The 16,713-nt window shown below is 35.8% G+C and overlaps 2 protein-coding genes across 2 annotated transcripts in view; both read right to left on the bottom strand.

Moving 5' to 3' along the window:
- Positions 1-899: 899 nt before the first annotated feature.
- LOC114254397 lies at positions 900-6,926 on the bottom strand (the record flags this gene model as incomplete). Its single annotated transcript, XM_028190550.2, has 1 exon — positions 900-6,926. A coding segment is annotated over one exon (3,069 nt), but the record flags the coding sequence as incomplete, so codon positions are not given.
- Positions 6,871-16,713, bottom strand: part of LOC105838082 (receptor-type tyrosine-protein phosphatase kappa) — a 106,988-nt gene continuing 97,145 nt past the window's right edge. The window contains exons 5-14 of the mRNA XM_028190551.2: positions 16,631-16,707; positions 16,080-16,214; positions 15,723-15,863; positions 12,530-12,690; positions 12,290-12,425; positions 10,844-11,093; positions 10,672-10,748; positions 9,046-9,285; positions 8,567-8,911; positions 6,871-7,007 (exon numbers count right to left, since the gene is read on the bottom strand). Of these exons, the coding sequence (XP_028046352.1) occupies positions 6,927-7,007; positions 8,567-8,911; positions 9,046-9,285; positions 10,672-10,748; positions 10,844-11,093; positions 12,290-12,425; positions 12,530-12,690; positions 15,723-15,863; positions 16,080-16,214; positions 16,631-16,707 (1,643 nt within the window). The 3' untranslated portion in view covers positions 6,871-6,926. The remainder of the gene's footprint in view (positions 7,008-8,566; positions 8,912-9,045; positions 9,286-10,671; positions 10,749-10,843; positions 11,094-12,289; positions 12,426-12,529; positions 12,691-15,722; positions 15,864-16,079; positions 16,215-16,630; positions 16,708-16,713) is intronic.

Raw genomic sequence — 16,713 nt, 5'->3', positions numbered from 1 at the left:
TAAACGCGTAGTATATAACATTTGACGATGCATTGATAAAAATTTAAAAAATTTTATCATACATTTCAATTAAAAACTTTTAAATATTTGCGAGATAAAAATTTTAGTTAATATTTGATGCTCTTGTGTAGTATTTTATAAAGAAAACGAATATTAATAATAAAAAAGAAATATGAATATTAGCTAATGAGTCAAATTGGATTCTATGTTTATTTTATATTATAAATTGCGTTTTGTGTATATGTATATATATATATAATGCCAACTGTTTTAACTTTTAATTAGATACTTTTCCGTGCGCTTATGGAAACATTAATAATATAAATAAAAAAATTTATTAGTTATTAATTAAACCGAATTAAATATTGTTGAAACTTCTCACGTATAAAAGTCAAACAGTTAAAAATTATTTCATCATGAATAATCAAATTATTCCAATTTGTTACTTTTTATTTGACGTGTTATGATAAAACTATGTATAGTTGTTTGACTTGCATGCGTGCGATAAATTTTAAATTGTATTTTATTTATTGGGTATAATCAACAACTTACTTAGATTGTTTATATTATCAACATTTTTATTAGCGCATTGGAAATAATTTAACTTTTTAAGGTCAAAGTCTTTGCTATTATATATAGTAAAATAATATTACTATTATATATAGTATAAATTTGCTGTTATATATAGTAAAAGAACTTTTAAAAACATGCTGGCATCATTGCATTTCTGCCAATATTGATTTCAATTTGTGTGATGCTAGAAATCGTACAAAATAACGATAAAAATAATTATTTAAATTGTTATCGTTACCAACAAAATGTAACTGTATTGTTATTAATGTTACATAAGAAAATGTAATATCGTTATTCGTTAGCCAAGAAAAAAACTGTAACAGTAACAATGTAAAGCTTTATTTTTCAACCCTGGCACGTATTCGGCAGAATTAAAGACACTAGAATAGCGAGAAAAAAATGTCTCTTTTTACCGCAATTTGTCCGAGCATTTGTGCTATTTATAAAATGGAAGAATTATTTACAGTCTCGAATTGAAGAGGTATAATTTATATATCTAACACTGCACTACGACGTTATATTTGCATTGTAAGCGGAGAATTACATTTAACGATTAAAACATTCATCGTGCGCGACATTTAAATGCGTTTTAGTTAGGAAATGAGATTGTGATAAGGATGGCAAGTTCCGCTCGTTATGAATTAATTAAATTAAGTGTGCGCACGCAGAGAAAATAGCGGATCGTGATCCTCCTTGATGCACACGTAGCCGTAGATATGTGTGCATTTTCGTGCCATATCCCGATTGTATGCACATGCGATATATGTAAATTCCTAGCCGTATATGCATATACTTACTTCGTACGCGCTATACATACACATATCGAATGCAATTGCACTGAGAGCCGCGCGCACATACATTCATACACAGCCACGCATTTTTGCGCGCGTGCACACAGCTATATATATATATATTACATATCTGTAACGTGTATATATAAAAGTAACTTCTTCGTAACATACAATAAATTTTTCTTTGGCACATCTCACTAATTATTGAGAATCCGTATAATTATACTTTGCTAAGTACGTGCATCCGTGTATAAATATGTATATATACATGCATACATATATATATATGTGTACACGTATGCTTGCGTTAATTTTTAATATTTACCGAATGCACACGTGCATAAGGTCGGTCCAGATGCATTTAGTTACAAAGTATCTTTGTGCTTTTACACTGCGGATGTAATGCTTGGGTTCGAAGAATTCGAAGTTTGAGACAACTAATGTTTCGAGATAAAACGCACTTAATCTCGTTATTTAAGAAAGCTTAAAGATTTAAACTTGTATCAAACGAGAACATAATTCCGTTCTGATAAATTTATGAAAGTACCAGCGTTATCAATTATTATACAGCATTTATTAAAAAGACAGCGAAAGAGAGAGAGAGAGAGAGATTTTTAAGCTTTAAAAAGTATTAGTTTATGAGGTAAGAGTGCATCTACACCGACATTATTAATTCGCGCAAACGCTGAAATATCGGTGTGTCAATACGTACTTTATATTATATATATTCTATATATACGTCTATCTATATATATATTTTTAAATATACTTTCCGTATAGTCAATTTTAGTGCGTTGTCGACCCTACCTATCTCTGGAAAATTATATAAGAGAAACGCTATTAATCAGCAATTATTTATACATATATAAGTTTTTTATGCCGCTAAAACGTTAAATGCCATGCCGAACGTAAAGCAGGCTTGGCAGGCGCATTATAATCTGCGTGGGAATCGTACTCTCTCTCGAGCTCGCAATATTCTTCCAAACTATCCAATCGTCAATAGATCCCTTAAACTTTTCTTTTTGATTTAAAAGTTAATTTTAATCATTAAGAATTTAAGGATCGCGATTGAGTCTCCCAATATTTTAAGAATCTTCTTCAGGAAGAAAATACGAGAGAAAAGGAGAGAATTGTCTATGCGATGTCACTCGATGAAAGCGCGACTCCGTGGACCCATTCAGAAAATCCGGCGCGCAGTCGGAATTAAATTGTCGATTAGGACTTTTTCGCGTATGTTTGTTCTCTCTTTGTGTTTAAATAATATATAATATATTCACATGAACAAGGCACTCTCTGTTCGACAGAAGGGTTTTTTGCCGGACGTCCTCGCAAGTCGAGTAAAAAATCTCTACAGCCACATCGAGCTTTTATTTCCATTTCGGGCCATCTTTCTCGAGTAAAAAATGGTCGGGGTGCACTTTAGAATATTTCAATAGGAGTTCTCACACATCCCGGATTTTGCTGCGTCGAAAACTCCGAAATTAGGCTCTAACCTGGACAGATCCTCCTCATAAAACTGGCGGTTCTTTATTTTTCATTAATTGCGAGTAATCACACAATGACCTTTTACCGTTGTTCTTTATCCACCTCTTTGTAACAATCGCATAATCGAAGTCGGTTATACTTTCGAGAGGATGTCATTTTGTTTGACTAATAGAAGATTAGATTAACATCTTTATATTATACGTACAATAGAGCGAAACGAAATGGCATCTGCTATCGTCATGCTCACTTTCTAAGTACTCTTTACTTATCATTATATTTTCTATTGTTTATCATATCCGAGACAATATTGAAAAAGTTAAACAAAAATGTAAAAATGCAACATGTAGGACTATTTAAAAGTTAGAAAGTCGTATTTAGCAGATGCCATTATTATATCCGCTTATACAAAGTAGAACTAGAAATTTCTACTCGTCGCTTATACGCACGTTTAATTTCGATTAATTGAGAACTAATAGCGATAGTGTACAAAGTTGTCTCAAAACGATTATCAGGTCAGAAAAATATCCGTTTAATGCGAATTCATTGAGACATTTTTTTTCTATTAGGCGAGTTATTGACGAGATTCAATTATTAATTATTTTGATCTTAGAAGCGACTCAAGAAGAAATGCTTGTACCGTATAAAGACGAACGTAGAGCATAGCTGTTATTACTCGATAGATTTAATCCTTTCAATACCCTTACGCGTCACACAATAATACTTTTTTGATATAATCATTTAACGAGTAATTCTCGTTTCTTATCAATATGCAATCATAAAACATGTTCGGTTAAGATAGTTTACATTGAATTCTGCCGAATAAATACAGTTCTTTTTTTTTTTGTTAAATAAGATACTAGAAATATTAAATATTCGACACAATACATTTTTATTGAACATGGTATCGAAGGGATTAAGATGAGATACAATGTTATTTACGTATCTTTTTACGATACAAACATGAGTCAGTACCCTAGAGAATCTCGCCCACGGGCAGATCGACGTGCGTTATAAGGGGAAGCACTTGGTCCGTTTCTGAGCAACGACCGATCGGCAGTCGACCTTAGAACCGAGGGTGAAATTCTCCGGCTTGACGGTTTCCTCAACGGAGATTTTGCCGAGTCGCTTCTTAACGCGGAATGGCGTCGAACGGGGCGATATAATCTCGTAGAGATCACTGGTTCGTCCTTGGACGTCTCCTTTGGAACTGTTCATTTTCTGATCGACGGGAATGGCGATGTCCACCTCGGCGCAATGATTCTGACTGGGCTTTTTCAGCTTTTGTTCTTCCTCCGTTGTCTCGCCGATAAGATCTTTGTTATTCGTCTCCTCGGACGGTGAGTTGAAGACGCTCGAGAAGCAACTCTTAGAGTCGTAAATCATGTCGGGATAATCGTCGGTCCCCTCGATTTCGGACGGCAGGTCCCTCGCAGAGGCCAAAGAGATCGCCCTGGCTTCTGGCTTCGGAGGCTTTTCTTCGTCAGCATAGTCCAACGATAGACATTTCTTTTCGAACAGAGCTGGTCCAGATGATTTCTGATCGGTCCTTGTCTTCTTGCTCTCTTTGTTTTCTTTATCTTCCTGCTTTAACATAATTCTACCCTCTTCTGTAGTTTCCAGCGAGTTGAACATTCTCGATGGACGTCGCACGCTGTTCTCCCGTTCTACCGAAAGACAGAATTCCTTGTCTGTTAGCGAAATACGCTTTGGCATCCGCTCCGGTTTCTGATCGAGGTCCAGATCTTTATCCCAGGATGGAGTTTTCAACAAGCTCTTCACCTTGCGCAGTTCCGTCAATAAATCCATAGTCTCTTGTGACGGTTCATGAAAAATCCGCCTCAAAGGCCGCCTAAGGGATGCGTTTGTGTCCGATTCTTGATCGGGATGATCAATCCCCTCTTGCTTTCTCAAAATGGATCTTACTGTGCCCTCTTGACCTTGATCTCGTTTGTCTATGGCAGTTTCGCTTGCATTCTTGTCAGTCGATGCAACATTATCTGTCCCAAATATGCTCTTTATGGTCAAATCAAGATCGCCTGGTAAAAGATTCAGTCTTTCTTGTCGACTTATTGCTCCCGGAACGCCTTTAGTGCGCCGTTTGAAAGTCGCATAACTTTCCATAGGTATTTCTCGCAGCTTGAATTTATCTTGCAATTGTTTGAACGTTTCTTTCGTATATTCTCTATGTGTCGCTAACGAATCTTCCGACGAGATCTCCCGTGTTCTCCCGATGTTATCGGTCATAGTACGAGAGGCAGTGACGAAGGAAAGAGCGTCTTTCGCCAAGAGATTGTCCGAGGAGATGCCCCGTCTTTCAAACTGATTGTACTTGATTGATCTGCGTGTATTTTCAACCGTTCTAATATTTTCGATGTTCGATTTCCTGTTCTTCGTCGGGGAAAGAGTTGCTTTCTCCAGAGTGTTACTTCTGGACTCGATTTCGCGGTCAGGCGAGACACTCGAAATGGGCCTCTTTGTGGGTGAGTTTGGCGTGCTGTTGTCGGTGCGAACGACTTCGTGAGAAGAACCCTGAAAGATTCTGCGTCGAATCATAGTGGTCGAATCCTTTTTCGTTCGCTGCGCTCTTCGTGGTGAGTTGTTCCAACTGTTAGTTTCACTCGGTGAATTTAAACATGTGGTAGAGGAGGATATGATCTCCTCGCTAGTGGTCACTCGGCACTTTAATAACTCGGCAGTTACACTGGTCGGTCTTTTTTCCAATTCTTGTCGCGATTCCGCTCGCTCGTCGCTGTTGTCAGTCGGCAACGAGTTCGGGCCTGAATCCAGCACATCGTCCAGAGATGTGCCGAGTTGTGTGTTTTGTTCCTTTGACGGTACAGGAGACTCCAGATCTTCTGTCTCAAAGGAATACATCTTCAGCAGAAACTCTTTACCCGAACGTCTTCTCTCGAAGGTCGTTTGCGAGGCCTCGGCAGATTTACGTTGCACTTCTTCTAGGCGGGAAATAACGGCCGTTACCTCTGGTGTTTCAATGAGGTTCTCAGCATCTTCCTCGATAGCAATTTGCTCGATCTCATGTCTAATGTTATTTTTTGTCCCGTCATGATATTTTATCGCCTCATTCGTCCTTGCGTTTCTAAGTTCGTTCTTGCGTTCATTATGCGACGTATCAAAGATAAATTTATCTAGAGTCTTGGACGAGCCGATCTTATCCAGGAACGGTTTCTCAATAGCTTTACTAGGTCCGATCTTTTGCAGATAAGGCTTGCCGATGATTCTCGGTGCCAACTTTGCCAGGAATGGTCGATCCTCCGTCTTCGAGATACCAATCTTTTTGAGGAATGGTCTCTTCTTTTCTTTGTCTTTAGCTACCTCGAATGAGCGATCACTCAACCGATCGTTGCTGTAATTGGACGAATTGTCACTGCTCTTGGAGCGAGCTCGTTTGCTCCGTGTTGCATATGGTGTGAGCGGCGTTCTGGGTGTTCTCGGAGTGAGAGACGGACTGGGTTCTACGTTCGGACAGGTCTCATCCAGCAATGCCATCGCGGTCTTCAGATCCATGCAAGCCTTCCGTGGTACCGTCGATTTCGGAAATTCACTCTCGATACTGCTATTTCTCGTCGAGTTCAAATCCATTCTTCCATCCCTACTGTCAGCGTACGAGAGGTACGAGCTTCGATTACCCATCGGTCCCGGCGAAGTATCAGACGCCGCATAATCCTCCATGTACCAGGGCTTCACACTAAGGTCTTCCGGCCTCATGGCAGGACTCTGCGGTGTCGTTGTGCCCTTGCTGACGGCGCCTTTGCCGCCAACGGTTTGTTGTGGCTGCTGTTGTGACTGTTCTTGCTGACTTTGCTCCGTCCCGCTTGATGACGGTGCTGTTCCATCGCTAACCGACACATCGTTTGATGTGCGACTGAGAAACGGTCTGCGATAGGTGGAGCAGGTAGCAAAATGTGGTGGCGCTGGCCTCGCTGTCTCCACAACAATGCGACCCTGAGCACAGGGCACCACCGGTTCCCCGTCTACCGGTGCTTCTTCTGGAGTCAATGGTAATGCTGCACCGCGACCGAATTCGATGAACCATAGCTCGTCCCTCAACTCGTATTCTCACTTTTTTTCGTTCATATCTTTATTTAAATAGTGCAATACGTAGTGCAGAACTAGGTCGTAACAGTATTTGTATTCCGTCTGGAAAAAAGACGTTGCATATGTTTCTTTAATTATATCTCATCTCTTTATTTAAATCAATGTACTTCTAATAAACAATATGGTATTATAATTTACAAAAACTATTATAATTAGAGAAACTTAGAAGTACAAAAAAAATTTTTATATTAGAGAAAGATTGCCAATACTAGGCTTCCTGAGCGGCACCCTCTTATTCCTTAGAAATTAAACATTACACTGTATTAATACTGATAAAAGTATCTCGTTAGATAATTAGAAATATAAAAAATCAAAGTTTATACAATTATGATATTTTTTCCAAATTTAAATAATTTAAAAACAAATCTGATCTAATCTAACCTTTATATATTACTCCCACATATTGCGGAGTAGCATAAGGTACTTATATAACTAATAAAAAATGTTTTACATTAATCCCAGATAGCACAAGTACATCCTATGTACGTACGATGGACGTCCATTCCGGACTTTGTGTACGTCCAATGGATATCCATATTGAGTACAATGGATATACAGTGGACGTCCATTGTATATCCATTTGCAACTGCACTGGACATCCATAAGACGTCTTTCACTGGACGTTCATGGACGAATTTTGGACACTTTATGGACAAAATTTGAACATTTAATGGACACACTTTGGACATTTGTTATGCGTATATAATTATAATTAATTATGTAATTAATAATAATAATATCACAATACTTTTATCATATAGTACTTATTAGAAATATATAAACTAAAACTTAAAAAAAAAAAGAGAAAATAATTTCTTGTTGTCAATGGAATGAAAATTAACTAAGTCAATAATATAAAATCGACTTTCTGGCAAATTCACAGGCTTATAAAATTTATGTTTAGTGTCTCATAAAATACTCATTGAATATAATAGATGATAAATTATACAATACAAAATTTAAAAGATTTCCGTTTTTTTTTAAAAGAAAAAATGGATAAAAACAAATCTAGGTACGAACATCCATTAGACATACAATATTTATTCATATATTAATTATATAAAGTGGAAGCAAATGGACGTCCATTGGACGTCTATTTATTATTAGCCAGTATATGTTCTTGTATGGACGTTCATTAGACGTCCGTTTTATGTTCATGGACGTATGGTCGAAAAATGGATGTAAAACGGATGTCCATAAGACGTATGGTGCTATTTGAGAAAGTGAAGACTTCTAGTGAAATCCTCATTAACTTGTAAGTATTTTGTACAAGCTAATAACTCATGTCGATGAAAAGGGAAAGAATTTAACTTACTATCCTAGTTTCGGCCAAAATTTTCTGAAATGTTAAATTTTAATTATGTTGTAAAAACATTAATTATTACAAAATATGAAACAAATTATAAAAACTGCTATAGAATACCTGATAGGAGACACTTTATAGTTTATACGTATGTTATAATTAAATCATAGGTATGTTTTCTTTTCCATAGGTATGTTTTACTTTTAGCTTTTGTTTAAGAAAGATTATCCAAAAACAAAGTGATATGCTAGCATTGGTAAACTTTCTCTACAATTTTATTGTGATTGAAAAAGTATACCATGTTTTCTACAAGCTGGGGCCTATGTCTGCGCACAGTTTTGACGGCTTGAAAAATATCAACTTCTCCATGTTGAATAACTTGTTCTATACATGCGTTGGCGGCACAATAAACCCCGCAACGGCTCCTGCCGTCGGGCGAAACTACAGCTACTGGTCCATAATCCGTTCGTTGTCTCCATCTCTCAACCATATTCATAAGCTCTACTAAACTATTTGTGGAAGTGGGTACTTTGTGGCCCATTGGCCAACAGGTTAATTGGAACAATTGCACGGTCTTCGGTGGTGCTTTTACTCCCGCCATTAATTCCGTCAAAGAAACGATTTTTTTGTTTATCCTAAAAACCTGAAAAATATAATTCGTGAAATTGAAAATTAGAAGGAGTATCACTGTTTTTTATTTTTTTGTGACAATTTCAATAAAATTTGAAAACTATGTGCTACTTCATGCGTCACAAGAATCAAAGGATTGGTTCTCACCCAGGTTTTTATATTGGTATAATGATTGTGGCTGATGTGATCAATTGTAAACACGGGCCCGTATTTCTTGGAATGCCTTCCTTCTGGCCAAAAGTTGGGAAAATTTGTAGATCCCTGAGGTGGCACGCACAATACTACTACTGCGGCGCATTCATAGTCGTAAACTAAGGACCAGAATTCACCGCACGTGTGTCGAAGGGGCCATTCCGTTACGATATATTCTCTTGGTTTTGTATAGCCCTGCGTGGAATGACAGTGAATGAATATATGTTCTTTAGAAAAACTTGGCAACGATTGCTGAATGTACGTAGAAAACATGACATATATTTCTATTCGTAAAGCTCTTATATTGTTGACATTTATCTTTAATTTCCCTTACATCGTAATAAAATCTGCATTTCTAATTTAGATATAAACTTTCGGTGAAATTTGTACGGCACGCTAATAATGAGTCAAAACTCTATTATCGTTTTTAATACCATATTTAATATAAATATAGGTCAAATTTCAAATATTATAATGTGAAAAACCTTATCTGTACAAAACTGGGTAATTCGTATCCGACGACTTTTTTATCTACTCAAGGTTATTCAGAAAACTTGTAAAATATAAAAATTTGTAAACATTTAAGTTTCTAGGATAAATATTTATATCTTATTTTGAAAAGTTAAATAAATAATTAGTATAATTATAGTATAATTTAATTAGCGTAATCAGTATAATTTTATTATCAAAGAATCACAAATTATGAAAGTGTTATTTGACCTAAAAAATGGTAACTTTTGTATTAAATGTATCCTATAAAAAATGACTTTGTAATTCAGGTACGAAGCTTTAAAAAAAACAGGAACTCTAAATTCATTAAAAAGTATATAAAAATAAGTGCTTTTCGAAGAGGCAATAAGAAAAGATCAAGTAACGCAAAAAATAAATATTTTTAAAAATATTTAAATACAAAAATAATGTCTTTCCTAATAGGCTTGTCCTAAGAAGTTGTCTTGCTCGCATATAATACAATTCATATAATATAATTTTACGAATTGTATTATATAATATAATATAATTCAATTTTGTTTGCCCAAATACAGTATATTTTTAAAAATAATTTTTGTAAGCAATTTTTTTAAAATAATTTTTAAATAAAAACAGACATTTATTAAAAACAAAAATATTAAAAATGAAAACTAAAATAAAATATTTACAATAATCTTTACAAAATTCATTCTTCATCGTGGATAGAATCGTGGGTCATTAGTGCTGTACTGAAACTCACTTAAAGTTCACATGGAAAATCGATGGCCTCAGTCGCCTTACCACACAGAGATTCACTACAAACTTTTTTTTGAGAGGATAACAGATAAGGACTCTTTGAAATTTCGAGAAACTTTTGCGAACATCGATCGGACACAAGTTATCCAAGTTTGTAACAAAAAAGATTTAAAAAATTCGCATCAGTACATTTACATCAACGCTTCAACGATTAATTTCCGTTTTAGTTAATTATTAGCGTGCCGTACAAATTTCACCGAAAGTTTATATCTAAATTAGAAATGCAGATTTTATTACGATGTAAGGGAAATTAAAGATAAACCCGTTAAGCGGGGGTGATTTATTTTACTAACTTACATCCACGAAGACGGCATTGATGTAGTCTGTGAAACTATTGCCCTGAAAGCTAGTGAGGTATGGTCGAAAGTTGTCCGCTGTAACAAAGGAGGAGATTGATTTGTACGGCATGGAAGGGCTATTTGTCGAAGCTACTAGTCGCGCGAGTTGAAACAGTCTATTTGAAACTCACGTGGCACCACCAAGACATCTCTATTCTTCTCCCTGTTATCGGCCCTGTGTCCACCGGCGCAATCGCCGATCGTAAAACGCGGCGTCTGCTTGCAAATCTGTTGATACTCTCGTTGATATTCATTTATCTTGGTTATCGGATTCTTTATGCTCTTCTGCTTCAGACGTTGCGACAGTTCTGCCACCGGAAACCACGATGTACCGCATACGACGAACTCCTCGAGCGTGTCATACACGAATTTGTACTGTTCCTATATGAAATATGCATAAATCAGTTATCAAAGTATATATCATTAACAATTTTTAATTTTCGAGAAAAAACATTTTAAAAAATTAATAATAGAGAATTTATTTATTGATGATAACATAGTCTGGTATTAATTTTCGAACCAAATCAGATGAGTTTCGTAGATTTTTTATTACTAAAAATCTGTAAGTAAAATTGCCGTATTACGTTATATTTTTGATAAAATTCGTCTTAAAGGTGTCGAAAATTGCATTCTTGATAGCTTTAAATTAAAATAGCTGACGTAATACAGCATTCTTTAAATTTACGAATTATTTTCAGTGACAAACAATCTATAAGAATTATTTACTGTATTATTTACTCTCTCAGAAAGCTTTTCTGATACCAAGACAAAAAATATTCTTGACATATTTAATTTTATTACAATCTCATGTAGTATAAAAATAAAATAAGATTAAGATCAGAAATTTCTATCTTCAGATCGGTTTATTCTTAAATCTAGAATATCATAAAATTGTCACAAATTTACTAAATTATTCTAAGAAAATTAATAATTAAGATAGCAGCAAAAGTAATTTTATTCTAGAGTTAAGAATAAAATATTTCTTCTTTGATAATAAATATGATTGGCGCTATATCGATCCTATTTTTTATGATAGGAGAAGTTTCTCTGTGGAGAAGTCATTTGTGACCTCTTTGACGTCACGGACTATTCTTTTTTTTCTTAATTTTTAATTGTAATTTGCATTAAGCAACACTTAACACAATAAATTATATAGATTTCTTGTCGTTAAAAACGAACGAATTGTTCTATCACATCACATTTTTGAATTAATTATTCAAATCCAGCAAACACCAATTGAAAATTATAATTGTTATATGACTGTTATAAGTTATTTAACAGCTATATTGTTGAAGGAAATTGTCATTAATAGTTATATAACAGTTATATGACTTTTAGTTGATATTTGCTAAAAAAGGTAAATATTAAGAAATGCCATTCCTGGCACTTTTAAATTCAATTTTGTAAAAAAAAAGTAACAATGTAATTCTCTGGTTTTCTAAAAAAAAGTTTAAATTTATAAAATCGGATGTAATTATCGAAATAATTCATTAAAAATAGAAGAGCTCTTTTACCCAAGTTATTTTGAAAAGCTTTTAGTTGTGACACATTGTTTTTATAGTATTTAATTGTTATACCAAATTTTCTATGAGCCCCCTCCTGCTCTGCCTCAGTTTCTTCAAGTAACCAAACACGTCGAACGCATCCTCCTCTTCGGCCAGTTCCATGTTCGCGTCGATCGCTAAATATACTCCCGATCGTCCGCCACCATCGCTTTGTGTCACGAACAAACAAATTTATTGTCTCATTAGCGCAAGAACGGCACGCCGCTCGCTTTTACATAAATAACAATTTGCCACACACAAGTTTGTCCTTACTTGCAGTGAACGACCATAGGACCGGATTCGTTCTTTATCGTTGATCCCACTACTGCACGAACGCGCCGTCTGAATTCCAGCACCGCGTTTCCGAAGGGACACGTGTGCGAGTGCCATTCTGTGTAATGAAACTGCAACAACGTCCTCTCCTCCGTAATCTCCTGAAAACGTTTTCGCATAGCAGAGTTACAACGATCGCCTTTTACAATAACGAGCAACCGTTTTTCACTTCTCACTCGTATATCGTTTTCCTAGCTCCTGTGTTTTGCGTTTTCATCTATCATTCCTCTATTTTTCTTCGCCGCGTTGCCGCGAGTCGTTCGGAATGCATACGTGGGATTAAATGCTCCGAGATTTATGTGTACGGTGTTGAAATGTAAAAAATCGCCGCCGAACAAATTAGTGAAACGCAGTACGCTCTGGTCGCGGAGTCAACTTGCGTACCCGGCAGATTATTTTCCGGTGCTGTTATCCCAACAATGCCGCGTTAAGCTCGACAATTGCAGTCGCATCTTGCGCTGTCTGGCCTGCGTTGCACGTCAAGGCGTTCTGTAATGTTTCCGCTCGCGCTCTTTGCTATTCCCGGAATGGGGTTACGAGAGAGAGAGAGAGAGAGAGAGGGGCTCCCCTCCTCTATATTAAATTTCGCTCAGTAAGTAAATTTCAAAAGTAATTACTCTGTTGCGTCTGTCGTTCAATAGACTAACGCATGCGATAGTTTCGTACGGTTCGTTAATAACTTGACGCCGAAAAGCACTGAACGTGAGACAAACGATAGACTTTAATGAGGTGCCACGCGTTGGCACTTGTCTCATGATGAGATATGTTCGTTCAACTGTGTAAGTAGTATTCCTTTTAGCTTGGACATTTTGTAAATAAACGGATTTATGATCTATCTATTAAATTCTTAAGAGAATCAATCGACTTATTATTTGCATTTAATGAAAACTGAATGTCTTAAACAAATTTGGAGCTAGTTGACTAAAATAGAGATAATTTGACTAATTGGATTTAAAGCAAAACACTGGAGACAGCTGTACCTATGTTTGTATAATACATGTAGAAGTATTACTGCTCAGTTATTCAAAGCACAGAAGCGTATGGTTTAAAAACTACAATGTTATCGAAAAATCATACAAGAAAATAATATTATTAGTCTTATATTTATTGTTTTTAAATTATTATATAGGAGTATTTGATGTCTGTTTGAATAGTAGATCTTACTTAGAGTACGTTCGGCAAAGCAAATCTGAGGCGTCTGGAAGCTCCCTTAACACATTCTATCTTTGTTATTTAGTGAAATTGAACAAAGATAGAGTGAGGTAAGAGAGCACTCCGACGTCTCAGATTTGCTTTGCCCAATGCAATATTAATATATTTCTACAATTCATTTTATCTGTTTCATTATTTGCACATCTCGATTTTTTTCAAAAGTGGATTTTTAAAAGTGAGATCAAGGAGGCCAATTTTAGCCTAAAGTTATAAATCACGTGCTAAATATTTCTGATAGTGATAAGTTGTATAATATTTTGTTTTGTTCTAAATACACCTAATGTATAAGTAACTTTGAGTAATTTAAAAAAACTTGTGTATAAAATTAGTTATGTTATTTATAAGTAAGATTTTTATTTTAATTTTTTGCAAAATTATATTAAAATAAATAAAAATATATTAAAGTATATTTGATATTACATCTTAATATATTATATGTTTTACTTTTTATGTAAAAGTTAACATGCTGTAATTAACTTGTGCCAATTTTAGGATTATTTGACACATATGGCACGTATTCGAAAAACTCTTTTATTTCTTGTATATTATTACTTTTTACATATTACATATATATTAAATATTAATAATAACAATAATTATATGTATATAATTAATACAGGATTTTTTTCGATAAATTTCTCAGTATATAAAAATTAAAAACTGAAAAGTTAGTCAACCCTATATAGTCTTTGCTACACTTAAATGTTAATGTGAATCAAGATTCAGTCAATTTCTTCTTTTGATTCGTATTAGCGTCAAATTATGTGTTTCTCCTGACAATAATATTTTTTAATATCATATTATGTAGATGTTTACTTAACGTTTTCCTTTAATTACATTTCGTGCAAACAATTTGAACTGTGTGTTACTCATTATACACGAAGATAAAATATTTTATCAGAAAAGAAAATATTTATAAAAGAATGAACCATTTTTCTAGTACAATGTGCAGTTAAAAGAATAAATACGAAGACATTAATGCAAGGGAACAGCTTTAAAGTCTGAAAGGACTCTTCCTAGATAACGGAAAAAAGTTCAACGGGAAGAGGACTAAGTAACGACGCCAGTGGTGGAATCAGATCACAAAGCGCGCGGCTCGGAAGAGCTTTAGAAAGTCCCCACAATTGTCGTTCCTCGTTCTTGCAGATAAAAGTGCAATTAAATTACTACTCGCGTAATAGCTCCTCGAGCAAACTTATCCTCATTTATATCGCGGGTATTCGTATCTCATTTTGCATTCGAGCGGCGGCGGCACCTAAATGACAAAGCTGATATGCGCGGCTCTATATACGGTTAATTTAATTAACTTTTCCGCTAACTTTACTCCTTCCGTCGTTCTTCGTCCCATTAATTTTTTGAGACAATCTTCGAGCTGATAACCGAGCGTTGTTACCTGACTACTGTATATTATCCAATTGCAATCGCTCGAGTTCCTTGCGCGGCTGTTTCGCAAAAATTTTCCCTTTAAAAAGAAGAAGAAGAACCGCGTCCGTCCATGGATCATCCGGATAATCCCCGTTGATGCGACGACCGTCGCAAATTCATCTGATTTATACAAGCCTCGATATTTGCACGAATATTTGAATGGTGTCGCGGTGAATTTACATCACTATGTTGCCGGTGAAAAATGGCACCTATCGCGAATTTTCCAACTTTATACAAATTCGAGACGAATACTCGAGTTACCGAATTGTCGATCGATCAGCGCAAATGTTTGCGCTTCCTCGCAAATATTGCATTTATTTGTTTTCTGTTTGTGTTATCGCTGCGTATGCCAAAAGTTATTAATCCGGTACAAGTGCATTTTGAAAAAAAAAATTGTTTCCCCCTCCCCCTTTTTTTACACGTCGCAATTTATATCGCGAGACAGACGGACGGCACTAAAATATTCCAATATAAAAACAGTAAACCGTGCACTTACGTCGTTTTCGCTCTTTTTGTACAGCCTTATCGTCCTTATATGAAAATTGGCAAGTTCCTCTTCTTTTAAGACGGAAACGCCAATCCCCCCGTATTCCTCGTCTTTCTCTTTACTCGCCGGCCAATACTGTACACACATCACCTGCAAGGGAAACTTGTCGCTTAAAAGGGTTGTAGGGCTGTAAAGAATTTATATAACGGACTCTGAGCTCTCTTAAAGTTGACTCGCGGTCAACGTCATAGCAGCGCAATAAAGACAGCTTTTTACAGCGCGGTAACTTTTAATGGATACTATTTCCGAGCTCCGGCGTTATATTTCCTCTTTTTACGAAAGTCTAGCTTTCAAATCGCCTTTTACCTTGATAAAGTCAAAGGTTTTTGTGAGCATAACGATACAGGAGGCTTGCTCTTGCCAAACCATCCGCCAGAATTCCGTCACTGTGTTCTCTATAGGTCCCTGAGTGACGATGTAAGCGTTCGGTTTCAGTATACTCTGAAACATAGTATTCGACGCTCTAATTCCACTGGCTCACGACACGTGATTAATATTCGCCTAAAGCCTACCGCGCGGTCGTAATAATCAGGCTCGCGTAAGCCTCGATGCGGGAAAGACGTGAATTCAAAATCATCGGCACGACGTACGCTCATCTTTGCCTCGAGATAAAAGACACGATCCGCAAATCGTGTTATCGAATCACGTACGAGATCCGTGACTTGGAACGTACTTAACTTGCCCCGGATTTTTGCGTATATTATACATTGAAAAAAAGAATCTTGTTAAATTAATTGGAAATCTGGTAGGTTCAACTAGATTCTGGTTGAATATTCCAATTAATTCAACAAGACTCTTCGCAGTGTATTGATACATATAACGCGAATACTTATTACCGAATATCATGACATACTCACATCTACGTAGGATGCGTTAACGTAATCGGAATCAGGCTCGCCCTCTATCGTTTCCAACACTACCCTATTATAGTCATCTACGA

This window comes from Monomorium pharaonis, chromosome 6 (genome assembly GCF_013373865.1).
Source record: "Monomorium pharaonis isolate MP-MQ-018 chromosome 6, ASM1337386v2, whole genome shotgun sequence".
In the NCBI taxonomy this organism is placed as follows: domain Eukaryota; kingdom Metazoa; phylum Arthropoda; class Insecta; order Hymenoptera; family Formicidae; genus Monomorium; species Monomorium pharaonis.
The sequence above is the reverse complement of the archived record's forward strand: the minus strand, read 5'-3'. Positions and strand labels throughout refer to the sequence as shown.